Here is an 18,081-nt window from a genome sequence, read left to right on the forward strand (position 1 = left end):
AAGGGAGGGCTGGGGGGCGCTGTGCTGTGCCAGCAGGGGGCGCTCGAGGCCCTGGCGCTCCATTTCCAAGATGGCGGCGGCGGCGGCGGCGACGGGCTCCGTGCCGGTGCGGGTGTGCCACCAGGAGATCGTCAAGTTCGACCTGGAGATCAAGGCGGCCGTGCAGGTAGCGCCGACCGCGGAACCCCCCTGAGGCGGCGAAACCCTTCGGCGGGGGCTGCGAGGCGCCCGCGGCCCTGCCCTGCCCGCCACGTAAGGCCTCGTGCCGCGCTGACCGGGCCGTTGTATTCCAGGACATCAGGGACTGCCCAGGGCCGCTCAGCGCCCTCACGGAGCTCAACGCTGCGGTGAAGGAGAAATTCCGGCACCTCCGCGGCCGCATCCAGGTGGGGTTGCGCTGCCTGCGGCAAAGCAGGGCTGCCCGCGGGGCCGCTGCCGCCTCGCGCCCTTCCCTTGGAGCTGCAGGTGGCGGCCGTCCGTCTGATTTCCCGTTACTGCTTTTTGTCCAAGGAGCTGGAACAGATGGCGAGGGAACAAGATAAAGAGTCGGAGAAACAGGCCTTGCTGCAGGAAGTGGAGAGCCATAAAAAGCAAATGCTCAGGTAGGCCGTGCTGTTTGTACATGCTCAGACCTCACTGCAGGTGCCCAGTCCTTGGGGGTACCTGCTTTCAGGGCACTCTTTCATATCCTGTTTTGCAAACCCGGTCAGTGACATCTTGCTGCTTTCAGTAAGGCCAAGAGCAGATCCTGGCACAGGTTGCCCAGAGGTGGCGATGCCCCATCCCAGCAGACACCCGAGGTCAGGCTGGAGGGGCTCTGAGCACTGATGGAGCTGTGGGTGTCCCTGTTCATTGATGGGAGTTGGACCAGATGGCCTTTAAACAGCCCCTTCCAACTCAGGTGATTTTATGATTCTGTGATCAGGAACAGAAAGAGAAGAGCTCCCATCTCCTTACTGTCTCCTGGCTCTCTGAGCTGGTCTGTCCATTTGAGTGACTAAGCCTGTAATGATACACTTAGGAGAAGAAACAAAAAACAATGTATTGTCACTGTGGTATAATACAGACAAAGTTTATGTACATATGTGGATCTTAGTTATGGTGACCGCTTTGTGAAAGTGGTTGCTGCTTACAGGGTGTTGCCATCACATTACAACATTGTACTCTTGTGATTTCAGCAATCAGGCAGCTTGGAGAAAGGCAAATCTGGCTTGCAAAATTGCTATCGACAACTCTGAGAAAGATCAGCTGCTGCAGGGAAGAGACTCCTTAAGACAAAGGTATTAAAGTGTCCCCTCTGAACGATGTGAGACTGAAATGATGTGGGCCATACTCAGCAGTACAAATGGGAGTGATGTCATGTTCTTGAAATGATTGTATTGTACACAGAACATAGCTTTTATTTCAGAGGAGTGCTGTTGTCTATTGTGGAGGCTTAAACTGCGAAGAATTGTGATAATTCCAATTTTTTTTGTGTTGGCATGTCAAAGCAGAGATGAGGTTGTGATAGACTTCATAATTTTTGTGATCGTCTTTTATGTTAATCCCAGTCAGGGTCGTAAACATGTAATGGATCACTGTGCAAGTTATTTTCCTTAGTAGAAGTGGATATAAGTATAACTTCTGAATTGAGAAGTTAGTAAATTCGGTGTTGTGGAGCAGCAGGGAGGATAGCTGAGATAATGAAGTGGCAGTTTATATCAGTGCCACCTCATGAAGTTGTGCCATCATGGCTGAATGACTGCCACAGCATGAGCTCTGCGAGACTCTGAGCTGCAGTTGTTGAGGCTTATGACTTCAGCATTTGATGATTTTTCTTTGGCAGTTCAGCAAGGATGATCTCCAGTTCTCGTGCAGAAAAACCTGGTTGTATCTTCTGTACACAAAGTACAGCTGCACATTCCTGCTGTACCAAAGACACTGTTTTATCCCTTAGTGTTTTCTTCTTTCGCTTTTTCAGAAAGACTACGAAGGAAAGTCTGGCAGAGAGTGCAAGTAACATCACAGAGAGCCTGATGAGCATCAGCAGGATGATGTCACAGCAAGTCCAGCAGAGCGAGGAGACTGTGCAGACCCTGGGTACAGATGTGGTTGAGGTTTGGGGTGTGGGTTGGGTGACTGAGGAACCTTTCAGCTGTTCTGTTAGGGTGAGGAGAGCCAAACTGTTGTGATGTAGAGCATAGTGGAAATATACATTGCTGTAGGAGAACTTGCTATGATGGTAATTGGAGGATTGTCCAGCAGAACTCCTCTAACGTTTGAACAGAAATGGAAAATAATAATATACATTGCATGAGGTTTTTTTGCTGGAGTTTTTGTGTAATATTTGTTTGTGGATAACGAGGAAGGGGCACATTGAGGAACTCAGTTTTATATAAAAGTAATTTTAAAAGCAGCGTGAGTTCACACAATGCTAACAGTGTGTATGGTGTTACTCTGTGCTACTGTCCTGACATGCATTTGGCAACAGAGAAGAAAAGAGCATAGGTACAAGTTCAGATGTAGAAGAAACAGCCTGGCTAGGAAGGCTGTTTTCACCCCTTCTCCAGCTGGGATGACTAAGAGACGAGGCAGTTGAGTGACTTGAACCCCGAGGTCCCTTGTTCTGTCCACAGTGCATCATGAACTGTGAAACCAAGATTTTTCTCAGTTATTTGGCTTAGACTCCTAAGAAGATAAATCAAGTGACCTCTCAAAATTGGTGATTCATGAACCTTTTGGTTCTCTGTTGCCTGGGCTTCTAACTAGCTGTGCTGTTGAGCAGAAGAGAGAGCAGTGTAAAGCCTGGGATAAATGCCACAGCTTTCGCCCTCCTCTGGGGTTTTCTGACCCCTTCTGAGGATGGCAGCTGGGCACAGTTTGTTTGTACAGAAGTAACATGTTTCTTCTCTCGTTAAAAAGACAGTTTGGCAGACACTTTGTCACCCTGCTTCTAACTGAGCAGCGCTTGGAGTTTACTGAGGGAAGGATCCTTTACAAAACCCAGCTGCAGGTTCTGAATCAGCAGTAACCATTTCCTTTTTTTCTGGGCAAGCCCTACAGTGCGTGCATGCTGCTGGGAGGCTTTGCTTTGTCATCAGTGATGGAAGCAGCAGGTTTTCTATTTTCACTTAGACAGAATGTCTCTTTAAGGTCGGACATAATGGTTTGCAAAATGCTGCAGAAGTTCTTCCACTATGCTTGTTTTGATGAAGCAGGCAGCACAGGGGAAGTTTGAGCCTTCTCTATTCAATAATCAGCATGGAATGATACACCAGCACTCGCTCTGTGTGCAGTCTGTTATGGAAGAGAAAGGGAACTCCTGGACTTTCGCTTTCTGTCCTTCAGCAATTTGAAAGGAAGGCTGCTGTGTCTCAGATATTTGCTTGGTTAGTTGGCTGTTTTCTCAGGGAAAACAAAGCTGGAAAGGACCAATGTTCCATCTTGCTGTTTTGGCATACTCTCACATTCTGTCTTTAATCAAGACTGATTAATATCCTTTTCTTCTGTAGTTGATTTTCTCTTTTGGAGAAGAAAAACAAACAAAAAGAACTGTTGTCAGAAAGGATAACCATCAATTCGTTCAGAATTTTCAAACAGAATAACGAAGGAGCTCCTGCTGTTCCGTGCTGCTTTTTCTCTCTCTTTAACCCCAGTTGATTAATGCTGGTTTACTGCTCTGGCTTGGGCAAAACGTTTTGCTTGTCCATTGGGTTTGTTCACATACTGTCTGCTGCTGCTGCTGCTAGAGCTGATGCTGGCTGTGATGGCGATTCCTTTCTCTTAAATCAACGGTTCTAGCAGCATTCTTATTTCACTCTGCTTTCAGAGAGCTTTCAGGTAGCACTGTCTTGGTTTGTAAAACTAGATTTGGTCTGTAACCTAAGAATTAAAGATTGAATAGTGGGGCCAGGGGCCTGTAAGCCGTTCATTACTTGTATTTTGCTTTACATCTTTCCCTGTCAGATCAGGACTATTTGTGGATTTGTGGATGCTTATGCAAGAGCACAGTGTGTGTTTGTGTTAGCCATGAATTTGATCCAGCAGGATCTCACAGGCACTATCCGTATTGCCAGAAGCTGCATGCTTACATCCTATGACAGGTATATTTGAAACACAACCAGCTCAATCTTTTTCTTTTTTTTTTTTTTTTTTTTGTCCATTTCAGCCAATTCTTCACGAACCATCCTGGAAGCAAATGAAGAATTTAAGTCCATGTCTGGGACGATTCAGCTGGGGCGAAAGCTGATAACGAAGTACAACCGCAGGGAGCTGACTGACAAGCTGCTCATCTTCCTCGCCCTTGCCTTATTTCTGGCCACTGTGCTTTATATTTTGAAAAAAAGACTCTTCCCATTCTTGTAAAATCCTGAAGTTAAACTGGACTGTTATGAAAGATCAGAAAGGGATAGCGTAATACTGTTGGACTTATTAGAAAAGGGATATTGCAATAGCTGACAGAGCATTCGAGTGACTTCACAGTGTCCCTATGGAGCTCACAAGAAGCTGCCAAAGAAGAGCTTAAATGATCACAGGATGGGAAGAAGTGGTTGGATGGAGGTGTGGAGAGAAGAAGCTCTAATCTGCCTGTGGGTTTGGTGTCCAGACAGACACTGGAGGAGCTGTGCACTCAGAGGTGCTGCTCTTACCTCATCCTTCCTTCACTTTGCCATGAAATTTACTTTTGTCTTCAGCTTGAAGTGGAAGCTGCATTGGTACCCGAGTGCAGGGTGCTGAAAACAAGCAGAAGGATGGAAGGGAGAAACACACATACATTCCATGAATAAACTATTTATTGTATCTGTGTAAGCTGGGTTTTGTTTAAGAGCAAAGTGTAATGGATTGAAAGAGCCAAAATAACTTCCATGGAGAAGTTATGCTTGCAGCAGTGGGTGCTTCTGGGATGGTTTTTCCAGGAGTGTAGCACACTTGCTTTGTTCCCTGGTGATGGGAGGACTGACCAAAACAAAAATGGAAGCCTAATTTCTAACTGTTAATTCATGCAGTGTTGGAGAATGATGTGGTTAACCTGTTGAAATCCAAAGCCTTTTTTCCTTTTATGTATGATTCCATGAAACAGTTTCAATTTGCAAAGCACAGACAAATTCTGCATTTGAACATTTTTCTGAAAGTTGGTATTTTTCTCAGTAAAATCTTCTGCAGTGACTGCCTTTCCTATCTCTTGTGCTCCCACGCTGGGGTTTGATTTGATGCAATAACATAAATACCAACATACCACCCTTTGTAGTACCAGAAGTGCACTGCAGCATTCTTAAAACCACTGTCACCTTCCTCTAATGAAATGGGATCATTGCTTTTTCAGGGCTGACCAGTAACATTGGTTTTCTCTTTACAGAGTTCTCATGGAATGGTTAAATACTGCTTTAATGTAGCTGCTAAAAGTAAACTTTTAAAAGGCAGAGCTATTAAGAAGTATGGCAATAACCTCTCAATAGCACGTTCAGAGAGAATAGGTGACTACTGGGTTGCCTTATCATTGCAGTGCTGGTTTTTCTAGGTCTTACCAGTGGTACAGTGCACCCTTTCACCAGCAGCTGCTTCAAGCTTAGTTAAATAAGTGAGGAGTGGTAGATTGTAGTATTCCTAACCACTGTGCTGGACCCAGTAAAATTGGTTGTGTTCATGGGCATGAACAGTAGAAGCTGGATTTTATTATCTAGGTCAAAATTAGGGCCTCTGCGTGAAGAGTTAGAATGTCTGAGCCTTTCTTCCTAATGCAGTAAAAGGGATTTGGAAACCTTTGCCCTAGGCCTGGTGCATCCCATAGAGGGCAGTGTTGCGTGTCAGCCGTGAGCGTTTTCTGGGTCTGGCACTCCGTCCTGTGACAGCCAGGCTAGGCACGGTGCTCGTGGCTCTTTCTCTATCGTTTGTTCATCATATTTCAGTGCAGCCTTCCTCATAGCCTCTCCAGAGATGCAGAGATGCAAAGATTGAAATAAAGTGAAAATATCCATGTTACAATTTGGGTAAGACAAATTACTCTGTTTAAAGAAAGATCTGTTACAAAAAGTAAATGTGGGTATTTTGGTAACGTTAAAGCCTTGCTTTGTAACAAGTCTGACAAATAGACTGCTAACCAAGGAAAGCACTGCCATCCACGGGTTGGGGCTGCAATGGAGCAGTTCCATCCAGTGTCGCATTCGTACATAGTGCCTCCAGCATCAGGATGGAACCTTCTCACCCCTTTGTCCTTCTGCACAGGTGTGCAAAAACCTCTGTGTGCAGCGTGGACTCTGTTCTCCAGCCTTGGAAAGTCTTTAAATAATACTAAAACATAATTTAGAATATAAATACATCTCAAGTAATGATGAGCAATGCAGTTTTATGCAACTTTTTTCTGCTATTTTCTACTTGCAGGCCAGCTGTAGCAGTGCTGTTCTGTGTTTTCCAGCCCGATCTCTCAGAGATGCAGTACCTGCAGGCAGTCAGTCCCCAGCTGCCTCACTGTTTCCTCCCTGGTGTGGATGCAATACAAAAATAGGTCATTGCTAATCTCTGAGATACCGGGACGCTAAGCAGATGCGAGAGCTGTGCTGTGAGCAGCAATGCAGTGTGACTGCCTGCAGGAAGTTTCACTTGCTTTATCTTGGCTACGTGCTCCCATCAGAATATAGATGGACCTTAGAAATAAAGAAGCAGCCTTCTCGTGGTGCTGAGTTTGAGTGCACTGTTTTGATGGGATGGTTGCTACCACCAGGCTTTGCAAAGGAGTGGTTTGGGGGAATTGAGTGCGTTAGTGAGCATCTTGTTCTTTTCTCTGTTTTTGCATTGCTGAAATTTTAGCTTTCAGACATGACTTGCTGGAGCCCACTGAGAACAAAAAATAACTGCTAAGGACCCCCATGACATTTATTTTCTGTCACATCCAGATTTCATTAGAAAAACCCCAGTCCTTTTGTAAATATAACTAACTGCATAAACTGACTTTAAATTTACTCTATAGAGACAAGCAAAATAATTGGGGAAAAAAAAAAACCAAAGACAACGACTTTTTGGGGGAAAGGAGAAGAAGCTTCACCAAGGACCCTGGGGTGATTTAGCAGCATTTGGTACTTGATCTGTTCCTTCCGTAGGGAGCCAGGGGCACCCAGCCTCCTGCTGGGCCACAGTCCTGGAAACAAAGAAAGCGAAGATAGTGAGTTAAAAGTTATTTCTCCTCTGAAGGAAGAGGGGTGTTTTGGGCAAACATCATCTGCAGCACGTGGGATCAGTGGTGCCTCAGTGTGCACCTGGGATTGGTACTGGAGCGGAGTGGGTTGGTGCTGCAATCAGCCCATATTGCCCACAGCTGGGGATGCTCTGACATCATCCCTCCAGTCTGCAGTATGGCATCCTGCTACAGACCTCTCTTCTGGCCTGAAGGTAGGCGTTTGTGCCTTGTTTTTACTCAGGAATGGAATGGGAGCGGTGGTAGGAGGCTTTTGTTGTCTGTTATTTGTGATATTGGTTCAGTAACTGGGGAAAGTTAGCCTTGTGTGGCTCTCCTGTGTCTGAAGAAGGGTTCTGTTTGTACCTCCAGCCTTCTGGGCAGTGGATGGTCTTGATGGTCACAGGATGACGTCTCAGGGCCTTGCTGCCTCTGGTTGTATTGTGGAAAGTAAAAGAAAGCTAGCATTACAGCAATTTATTTGAGAGGCATAGTGTTAACCAAGGCACTTGACCCTGCAAGCTTACCCTGCAAAGCATAGCAGAAGCTCTGTGGATGGTGAGGACAGGCTTCCTTCTTCCCTGGGGATCATGGGTTGGAGTGCTGCTGAAACTGGAGTCGGGGGGCGGGGGCGGGGAGACACACTGGAATAAGAAAGGAAAAGGTTTCAGAGCTGTGGTTTCTTTGTATGATGCTATGTGAACGTGGACGCCTCAACTCACCTTCAGTCCCTTTTAAGAGGCATTAATTTTGGTGTCAGATGAGCTGGTGCTTGGGCATGCTGTTAATACGTGAAGGTACTGATGTGACAGTTGCTGCCAGTGGTTCAACATAAGTGAATGCCACCAGTAGTGCTCCTGGTGCTCTCTGGACCATAGCTTTTCCTCAGGTAGAACCTGCCAGATGTGGTGACTGTAAGCTCAGTGGTGGATTTCATTTCCAAACAGTTACAGCTAAAAAAAACTTTTTTCTTCCAAGAGTAATACTTCTTTGAAACAAAGATCATGTAACTGCTATGAGCTTAAAAAGAGACTGAAATGTCCTTGCAGTATGGGGGGCTGAGGCAGGCAGCTGGCAGCAATCAGACAGCTGTGTTAATGAGCCTCATTAAAGGTGCAGCCTCCAGCCCAGCAGGGGTTGGAGTCATTTGGAGGACAGTAGTGATTGGTTGTGCTGGGGCAATGGAGGATTGGGCAGTTCTGATGGTTTGGCAGGTTGAGAAGTAACTTGTTTTTAGAAGTTTGCTGGTTAGTGAGTTTAATTACAGAATTAAGCACATGCATGGTGAAATAGTACTAATAAACGTGTTGCAAGCAGACAGTGGTAGTGGTTAAATGTGAACCTGAGGGAAATGAATGGAAATTATTTTAATGCACAGTGGAACTGTGCTGGGAGGACTTATTTGATTTGTAAGCCTTTGACATTTGTTATAGCATCAGCAAATACAGGAATGTTGCAAGATAACTGCAAAGATGAATGAGGAACGTAATCTTTTTTCCCTTTCTAAGAATTATGGTGAAATGAAGTGTGTATTTGAACTTCCCCTTTCAAAATGCTTTCCACATAACTGGCTTTACCAAAATGGAAGGGTGAATTCATAGCTTGGAAGTTTCTAAAAATGTCTCTGCCAAATGCATGTGGCTGCTATCGCATGCCAAGTGGTCCAGAGTGAGCCAGGCTGGAATCTCTGGGGGCTGAGAATATCCAGGGGGCATGTGCATGCTTGTCTGCAAGTATGTTGGGCTCTTCTTTTGAAGGGGGGAAAAACAGCTAAAAGTATCTGTGATGGTGTGATCCCACCGGAAGGGAAATCTAAAGCAAATATTTTAATGAGATGTGGTGCCTTCGTGATTCTATGTTGCTGTAAGGCGGGCTGAGCTCCACACAGGAGTGGTGCCTGAGTCTTGTGCCTCTGTTCCTCAAAAGTGGGGAAAGAGCTCCCCAGGCAAGCAGCAGATGCTGGGCACAGAGGTGCTCTGCTCTGCTGGCACACGTTGACAGCTGCAGCATGGGCTGCTCCTTCTGCTCGGGGGGGAAAGGGCTCGGTACCCCCAGTGATTTCTTCTGGGTGAAGATGGTTTGATGCAATTCTGTATTTGAGGACAGTCCTTGAGAAAAGGAGCTAATCTTCAAGAAGCAGCTGTAATAGGGCTGGAAGGTTGCTGCTGCTCAGTTTCCCTGGTTGTCTGTGTCTCACGATCTCAGAGTGGTGGAGGTTGGGGCCACCTCTGTAGGTTACAGGTCTTGCCCCTGTGCCAATAGGGCCACCTGGAGCCATGTCTGGCAGCTTCTAAAGGTCTCCAGGAAGGAGTATCTGTGAGCCCTCTGGGCAGCCTCTCAGTGCACCATCACCTGCACAATGAAGGAGTCTGTACCGATGTTCAGAGGAGCATTATGTTCTCACACTCGTTGCTCTTGTCCTAGCGCTGAGTGCCACAGAGAAGAGCCTGGCTCTGCTCCCTGCACCTTCCTTTGGGTGTTCCTGTGCATTGATGGGATCCCTCTGGCCCTTTTGTTCTCAAGGCTGAACGGTCTCAATCTCTATCCAACTGCATCCAGTCCTCATTTGTAGTACAAATAATGGTATTTTTGGCAACAGCTGAAAAACAAGTTCAGCTTAAGAGGTGGAAAAAGCCTGTGTTCATACTTTGTGTTGAAGTATAACTTTTACTTCTCTAACGCAGCAGCACACGATGTCATTCAATTTTTCTCATTTGAGTATGTTTCAAGGCATGCTTATTTAGCAGTAATGGGATCTGTGGGTGATAGTGTTATCTTTCTAAGACATGATTGCTACTGGATTTATTGACTATAGGAAAATAAAGATGATCAAACTTAAAATGTTCACAGGTGCTGAAGGCAGAGTTCCCATGTTTGTTTCTTAATACTGTTTTTCTAGTTGCCCAGCACACTCTGAATATCCAAGGTGACAATTCCCAACATGCCAGGCAAGCAACTATGTAGGGATTTGCAAAAAGTCTCTTTGCTTTATGCACTTTTTTTGCTACTTTAATAAAGTTATTTACCTCTTTTTCTCATAAGAGGTGACCTGCCCTCCTGTTTTTCTTCTTGTCAGTGACCTACTGAGTTCTTTAGAGGATGCATATTCCTGCATCTCAGTTGTAAGTTTAGTGATATTGCAGCTCTTGCTAGGCTCCTTCCTTACCTTTTAGTTCTGGCACTGCCTATAAATGGGTTTCGTGCAGCCATGGCCCTGTGCTGTGCAGCAGCAAAGCTCTGACAAAGAGCAAGTCATCATAGGAAAGATGTATATCCAAATCCTTTTCTCACACTTCTGCAAAATAGCAGAGAAGGCAGTGCCCACCTCCCAGGCCAGGGTACTCCATGAGCTGGGGCTATTGGTCTCCTCATGAGCAGCGTTAGGAGCGAGCTCCCAGCTTTGGGCACTGTGCAATCATTACAAAAAGAGCAAATTCTACAAAAGCATATGCATGGCTTTCACAGTTGCAAATGAAAGCATCACATGTTATCCCCATGGAATGTTTCATAAAAAGCAGCTTTTACTTGACTCTGGTTTGGGGTTTGCTCTGGGTATCGTACTTTTAGTCCAACGATGTAAATGGTGAATGCCTCAATCATAACCTTGCAGCGTTTGGGATTGCTGACTGTTTTTGGCCTGGCTGCATCTTCAGCCACTGACTGTTCCCATTGATTCCACGTGACAAGAATTTTCTGACCCCTCTGTGCCTGGGTGGCACCGAGGAAAAGGGCACGCTTCCAGCGTGGTATCAGTGGCCATACTGCGTGGTGCAGCGATGCTGGGTGTGCGTCTATCATGAGCCTCCAATGCCAAAGTGAATCCTGAGGTTTTTGCAGCTGTGTGAATCGTGTTGCAGGGCTCGCTCAGACCTCATCCATCTGCTAGGGCTTCTTTTTATTTTTAAGCTCGCTCAGTGGAACCGCTCAGATGCTATCGCTGCTGACCTTGGTGTGGTGCCGCGATGCTGGGGCTGAGCCGCGCTCCTGCAACGCGCTCTGCCCTGTGCTGGTGTGGCTTTCTGCATGAAAGGAAAATGGCACCCGGCCTCTGCGAGCCTGGCCTGGAGATAGTGCTGCGTGCGTCCCTGCGTGCCGTGATAAGCGCCCAAAGGGCAGGCAGGGAGAACGTCTGCTCGGGGATCAGCGCACACCCGGCCCTATAGATAGAACCACATATATATAGAACAACATGAAAGCTTTTTGCTTTCTTCTTTTCAACAGCGTGATGGCCGCGTATCGCCAGCAGGGACGCTTTTGGACCTGACCCCTCCAGGGGTCTGGGCTCTGTGCACCCACAGTTCTTTGCTTGTGTTGTCCCAATGGGAACAGAGGTCTGAAACTGAAATCCAAGGCTGCTGCAGAGCCTGGTTGTGTAGTCCTGATAAACACGCACGGAGCAGAGAGCCTCACTGGTTTGCCTTTATCTTCAGAAAGGACAGTGGGGTAAAACATTTCTGTTTGGGTTATTGGCTTTTTGTAGGTGTCACCCTGCTTCCAAGCAGTCATTGCTGCTCCTGATCTGAGATAACTCTGTCAGTGGCATCTAGGTGCTGACATTATTGCTAGCTAGTCTGAAATGGAGATAAGATTTTCTATATTGAGTAAGCCTATTGATCCAGTTGGCCTCCCATCCTGTGCCTGATAATAGCATATGCTTGATGCTTCCAGGAGAAGAGCCTTCCTTTATCCCTGTCTGTACTCTGATACAGTGCTATGTACTTGGGTTTAAACAAATGGAGAATTCCAATCCGAGCTGTGTTCTTCAAAGCATTATTCTTCTGCTTCTTTTCATTTGGATATAACATTGCAAATGCTATTAAGATCGTAATGTTAGTCAGGTTTGTTTAAATGTCAGAGAAGATATTTGGAAATAGCTGAAGCAAAAGTGCAAGTAGCTTAATGCACAGAGCTGAGGGGCAACTTTGGCCATCACTTAGGGGCTGTCTGTGCCAGTGGTCTGCCTGCTTATTCAAAACCAACCGAAAAAGAAAAAAGAGGGCAGATGGGGGGGGGGGGGGGGGGGGGGGGAGAAGGGGTCTCTATCTGCCAGTTCATTTAAAATAGCTTTGTCTTCGTGCCAGGACCTTGGGCAATAGCAGACTTGGGCCCAGACTTAGCTCCTCATCTTCCACAATCCTAACTGTAAGCAGCTTTGTGTAGACAGTGAGATAATACAAGTGGGAATTTTCTTCCTCTCATTACTGTGCATTAATTAATTTCTATGAAGATGTGTGGATGTTCTCATTTACGTATCTCAGTGAGAGTGTCTGGTCTTACCACCTTGTCAAATGTGCATTAAATGATGTCTGCTAGAGTAGTCCACAGATGATAACAGGCTGTAAGAGACATTGCCAGGAAAGCGAAATGACTGAAACAAACAGTAAATATAGAGTGCTCCTTTCCAGGAAAGGAGAGGGGAAAAAAAACAACACAACCTTCTGTGTTAATTAAACTCTAATTGAAGATTTTAATTCTATCCTTGCAAGAGAGCATAGCTATTTCTGTGGCTTGTAGCCAACATTAGCAGTCCTTTCCACGCTGACCTGTGATGAGTAAGGCACTTCAGTTAATGGCAGCCTGGTAGAAACCTCACACTTGATGTCAATTAACAATCCCAATCTTGTGAAGTGGGAGAGGTCCCCCAGGTGTGTGGACTCTCACAGGGCTCCTGCACACCTTGAGCTGGCTGCAGCCTGCTCCAGAATCGTGCTCTTCCGCCCCAGATGCTGCTGGTGACAAATAACATTACTTGGCACACTGGGGCATGTGATGTGGTGTTTCAATTCAAGATCTATTATTTTCAACTAAAGAATGATAGCTGTGTGTCTAAATTATCTTGGGGCTTAATTCACATCAGTTAAACCTTTTCAAAGGCTTATTAAAATTCCTTAAGTGTGTCCAGCTTATCAGCAGTTGAGTGTCAATGGCATTATACAAATGTTGCAATTGGAAATAACTTAGGTTTTGTTTGACTGGATGAATCTCGTGTGTGTGTGTGTGTGTGTGTGTATATATATATTGTGCCTGTGGCTATTAATACTACTTAGTACTTACATGAGTCCTTTCATCTGGCAATCAGAGGGCATTGCCCAGGGAAGCCAGCACTGTGATCCCCTTTCTAAATATGGCATTTTCTCATAAAGGGATTTAACATCTCCCACCAGATCCTGCCAGACCTGGCTTCCATCTATTCTGGTAGGTTTGAACAAGGCCTGGCCTGTTTGTACTGGTGTCACACTGAGCACTGTGGTTCTCTGTGTGTGGACACAGGGCAATGGTGTGGTCCTAGAATCAAAGCATTGTTAAGGTTGAGAAGATCTCTGAGATCACCAACCCACCCCACCATGCCCACTGACCACATCCCTCAGTGCCACATCTCCACAGTCCTTCAATGCCTCCAGGGATGGTGACTGCACCAGCTCCCTGGGCAGCTGTGCCAGTGCAGCACTATGCACTCTGAGACAAAGCTCTCCCTAATATCCGATCTGAACCTCCATTGGTGCAACTTAAGACCATTCCCTCTCGTCCTACTGCTGTTACCTGGGAGCAGAAGCTGACCCCCATCTTGCCACCACCTCCTTTCAGGCAGTTGTACGGAGAGTGATGTCTCTCTTGAGCCTCTTCTTCTCCAGACTGAATAATCCCAGCTACCTCAGCTGTTCCCCATCAGATTTGTGCTCCAGACCCTTCCCAGCTCCATTGCCCTTCACTGGACACACTCCAGAATCTCAGTGTCTTTCTTGTAGTGAGAGTCTCAAAACTGAATACAGTACAGGAGGTGCAGCCTCACGGGTGCTAAGTATAGTGCCATGTCCTGTACCAAGGCACCTGCTGTCCAGAAAAAATGGATGGATCCAAATAGAAGGGAGAAACTGGTGCTGGGCTGTGCAAAAGGCAACAGTTGCTGGTCTGTTTTGGGGAGCAAGGGGGAGCTGGAGAGTTTCAGGTGAAGTGAAGGATGTGTGGTTACTTCCACAGTGTGACCTGTGCTGGGAGAAAATGTGGGGAAGCACCAAGATATGTCTATAAAACCTCATCAGAATATGATGTTGGCATCTTGATACTGAGAGAGGAAAAAGGGAGGGATGGGATCTGAAAGCTCATATTCCTGTGCTGATCACCACTGATAGCAGTGGGGGATGAACCCTCACTGTTGGTCTAAGGTGCTGCTGTCTGCATCTGGTGCAGCTGCTGGAGTTTATTTTGCTGCTGTGCGTGTGTGTATAAACGTCCTGTCAGAAGAGCTTGGGTTCATGATGCGTTTTTTCCTTCTCTCTCTACTGTCCCCTCCCCCTGCAGTGTCAGTACCCCGTTCTGCTCATCTTGGGCAGTTGTGAAGGTTTGGATTTACACTGTAAATCTGTATCTGCTTCATATGGAGCTTCTGTACCAGGCCAGGCTTTGACCAAGTGATCATTTATTGCAGAAACCACTAGGTAGCACTGTGAAATAACGTTCTGCCCAGCCCTGCTCCAGTGCTCACCTACCCAGCTCTGCCTCAGCTGAGCAAAGAGAGCCCAAATCCTATGACATTTGAGTTAAATACAACAGAGTTGAGGGCTGTTTTAAATCATTCTCATGTTGGGTTGGCAATCGCATCTGGGAGAAACCAGCCGTGGCACACGTTGCTGTGTTTGCTCTTGGATGTTTGGGGCGCTGTGCAGCAATCGCTCCAGCATGCATCTGTTGGTGAAGGAGAGCTGAGGTTCATTCCCATGCAAGCTCCAGCAATGCATTGCCCTTTATTGTGCTTCTAAGTGACTGCTGGCACTGAAAAGCTGCAACACAGGTGCTGCAAACACTTCAGAAATTATTAATCCTTGTGCTATGGCAGGGACAGCTGCATGTTTTAACTGAGATGTACTACACTCATATTTATGGCACATTACTCTCATAATAATCATTTTTGCTCTCATCAAATGTCTTTTGGAATACAATTTTCTAATTATGTATAGTTTATGAAAAAAGCCTAATATGATTTGCTGCTGGATGCTAAAAGCCATTTTAAGTTAAACTGAGTTTCTTCAATCCTGGAGAGATTTATTAATTCCTAAAGATTTCCAACGTCCTTTGGAATACACCACAATGGAGAATGTATCACCTTGATCTTAATAATTAAGTGGTATTCTCCAAAAGTAAGAGTTGGATAAAAGTTGTTGGGTTATGTATTATGACTTGTTTTTTATTAAGATTGATTTAATTAATCCAGTGTATTTCTCTGATATATTAACTCCCAAATGTGTTTCTCTGTTATATTAACCCCCAAATTATTCTAAATTAGCAAAAATGTTTGAGGTTCATCACATTAGCAAGTTAACTTTCTGTGCTTTGTTCAACACAACTGTATCAGAGCTTCACTGTATAATGGCTTATGTACCCTTCGTATATTGACATACCAGCAGCTAACTGTGATGTGTGACTGCATCAGAACCATAGTGCTGCTTTTGACAGTCAGAACTCACTCTGACAGCTCTGGGGAGAGGAGCACGATGAAAGGGTTGAGCATCACGGGCTGAGCACTTGGCACATACAGCTGCAGAACCACCAGCACTGCTCCTGTTTTGGGGACTGGGGGATCACACCTGGGTCATGGTCAGACACCGCAAAACTTGAGTGTGGGCATTAGCTGAGGAGCTGGAAACAAGGGCTGGGAAATTCCTTTCCCTGTATCTGCTCTGGCGGTGCCTGCTGGAGCAATTTTTCCATCTGCAGAATAACTGCATTTGCAAAAGTAGTTTTGGAGCCAGGTGCAACCTGGGGCTGTCAGGGAAATAATGCACTGACCAAAAAGGACAAAGTGTTCCTACCCGATGCTTCCATTTCGTGTGAGCCAAAGGCACCTCGGTGCAAGCTGAAATAAATGTCCTTCCTCTGCCCTGACCAGGACCTCGGTAGGTCTGTGTTATCACCTTCTTATACATTTGCCCACCCTGGTGTACAGAAACCAACACTACGGCATCACCAGGGCTCCAAGTGCACCTGCTGGCTGTTGCTCTACCTTATCTGGTTACCTCTGTAACAGCTGCAAGTAAGTGATGTGGTTATTGTCATCCCCCCGAGGATTTATGGTGACCTCCTGTGGACCTCAATCATTGGATCAATACACTTCTGACACCTGTAGATCAACATAAACTTGACCCTTGGTCTTGACGAATCTATCACCACGATGCCCTTTATTTAAAGCATCCCCATGGCTGCGAGCAGAGGGGCCAGAGCTGAGCAGAAGCGCTGGTGGTGGCCTGGCAGCCCTGCACCCAACCCAAGGTCAGGAGTCAAAGCAATACAGGGTGTGGGACGTAATGTTTGGGGGAGGGCTGCTGTGGGGTGCAGTCAGCTCCCCAGTGAGGTTCCCCACAGGCATCCCATAGCCTGGCTGTAAAGCACCGTGTTGGGTGAAAGCTTTGCTCCCCTTCCAGGGGGCTCACTGATAAGATGAGCTGTGCTGCTTTAAAAAGCTGCTCGTGGCGCTCATCCTATCTTTAGCTCAGTTCAACCAGAAAGTGTTTTCTCCTTTGAGAAGTCTGTTCCTCTTCCCTGCTCTCACCCCATCCCATCTATTTTTCCATCCATTTAGCATGCAAGCTAATCCCTGCTCCATGAGCTTCTGCCCGTGTCCTTGCAGCCTGACCACACTCAGAGGGCTTAGGAGGGCCTTGTTCCCACCTGAACCTTCTGCCACTGCTTGCAGTGCCACACGTGAACTCTCCTGACCACCTCAAAGTTCTGCATCAAGTGGGTGCCAGGGCTGAAATGAAAATAGGGCCTTCCCATATTTGAGATCTCACCAACTCTGAGCTTAGAGAAAAATACAAAACCATAAGAAATACATACTGCAACATAGCATAAATGAGGAGCTTCCTGCTATCACAGTTAGTCTGAGAGTATGAAATCAATTCCTGTGGCCCATACTGTTTTTCTCAACTAATTTTGAAGGTGGATGGCCTGCTGATGCCCTGCTTGGGACAATGGGAATGTTCTTGAGACATCTGAAGAGAGTGATGCTCTTCAATTGACGCACAAAAATCTGCAAAATCTGTTGTTTCATCTAGATTTTGTGTTGCTTTTTGTTTTGTTTTTTAAGCTGAAGTAACGAGATGGTGTAAGTGGGAACTAATTGCTTGAATGGCTTCTCCAGTGCCAGACACCTGTACCTCAGTCTGAACTTGACTCCTGTCATTTATGCTCTCTAAGTGTGTCCCATTGACTTCTGGATGAAAGGGCTGAGTAGAGCTAATGAGTGCCAATGGTTTGATTTTGGCTGCAGTTGGGAACAGCTGCACACAGGGAAGGAACCTGCCCAGAAAATGAAAGGAATGGCCATCTGGGAGGCAGGGGGAGGAGGAGATAGGAAGCATTTCCTTCTGCCCAGCAGTTAATGAGGCTCTCTGCCTTTTGAGACAAATCTTGGGGGGCCAGCTTGGCTTTCCTGGATAAGAACCTTCTCATCTATTATTTTTGCTTTTGTAGAGGGAGTGCGTTACTGCTGGAAGCAAAGAAGTGCCTGACTTCAGCAAAATAACCTCTCTTCTATTTTAGTCTTACACTGAGATTTGAGTGGATCTACCCCTCATTTTCAATGTGAGACAAGTTAAGCATAATGGTATTGACCCTCACCACAGGGATTGTGCATCTCTGAACTGTGAAGCTGGAATAGGGCCCCAAACTTAGGCTTGGATCCGAATTACATGACATCTAGAAGCATGTTGTATGCAGCCTATGCTTTGGCAGCTTGTGTACTCTTTGAATTTAAGGCCGAAAACTATGATGGTTTAGAGTGGTATTTTCCTCCTTATGATTTCTCATCCTTTCCCTGTTTAAATAAATAAAATGATATGACACCTACTATCCAGTACAGCTGTCCTTGCATCAGACACCACCTCACTCATGCCATGACAAAGAAGTCACTAAGTCTAATGCCTCGGAGGAGGAACATT

The 18,081-nt window shown here is 46.1% G+C and overlaps 1 protein-coding gene and 1 long non-coding RNA gene across 2 annotated transcripts; both read left to right on the forward strand.

Moving 5' to 3' along the window:
• The first annotated feature begins 70 nt into the window (after positions 1-70).
• BNIP1 (BCL2 interacting protein 1) lies at positions 71-4,779 on the forward strand. The gene is made up of 6 exons (XM_042880653.1): positions 71-166; positions 294-386; positions 511-602; positions 1,179-1,280; positions 1,961-2,079; positions 4,148-4,779. The coding sequence occupies exons 1-6, from the start codon at positions 71-73 to the stop codon at positions 4,342-4,344; spliced, it is 699 nt and encodes a 232-aa protein (XP_042736587.1). The 3' UTR covers positions 4,345-4,779.
• Positions 4,780-7,344: 2,565 nt separating this feature from the next.
• Positions 7,345-16,258, forward strand: LOC122185095. The gene is made up of 3 exons (XR_006180720.1): positions 7,345-7,362; positions 13,312-13,342; positions 16,208-16,258. It is a non-coding gene; the product is annotated as an uncharacterized LOC122185095 (long non-coding RNA).
• The last annotated feature ends 1,823 nt before the right edge of the window (positions 16,259-18,081 follow it).

Source organism: Lagopus leucura, unplaced genomic scaffold, assembly GCF_019238085.1.
Source record: "Lagopus leucura isolate 7727_CA_CO unplaced genomic scaffold, USGS_WTPT01 Super-Scaffold_100027, whole genome shotgun sequence".
In the NCBI taxonomy this organism is placed as follows: Eukaryota; Metazoa; Chordata; class Aves; order Galliformes; family Phasianidae; genus Lagopus; species Lagopus leucura.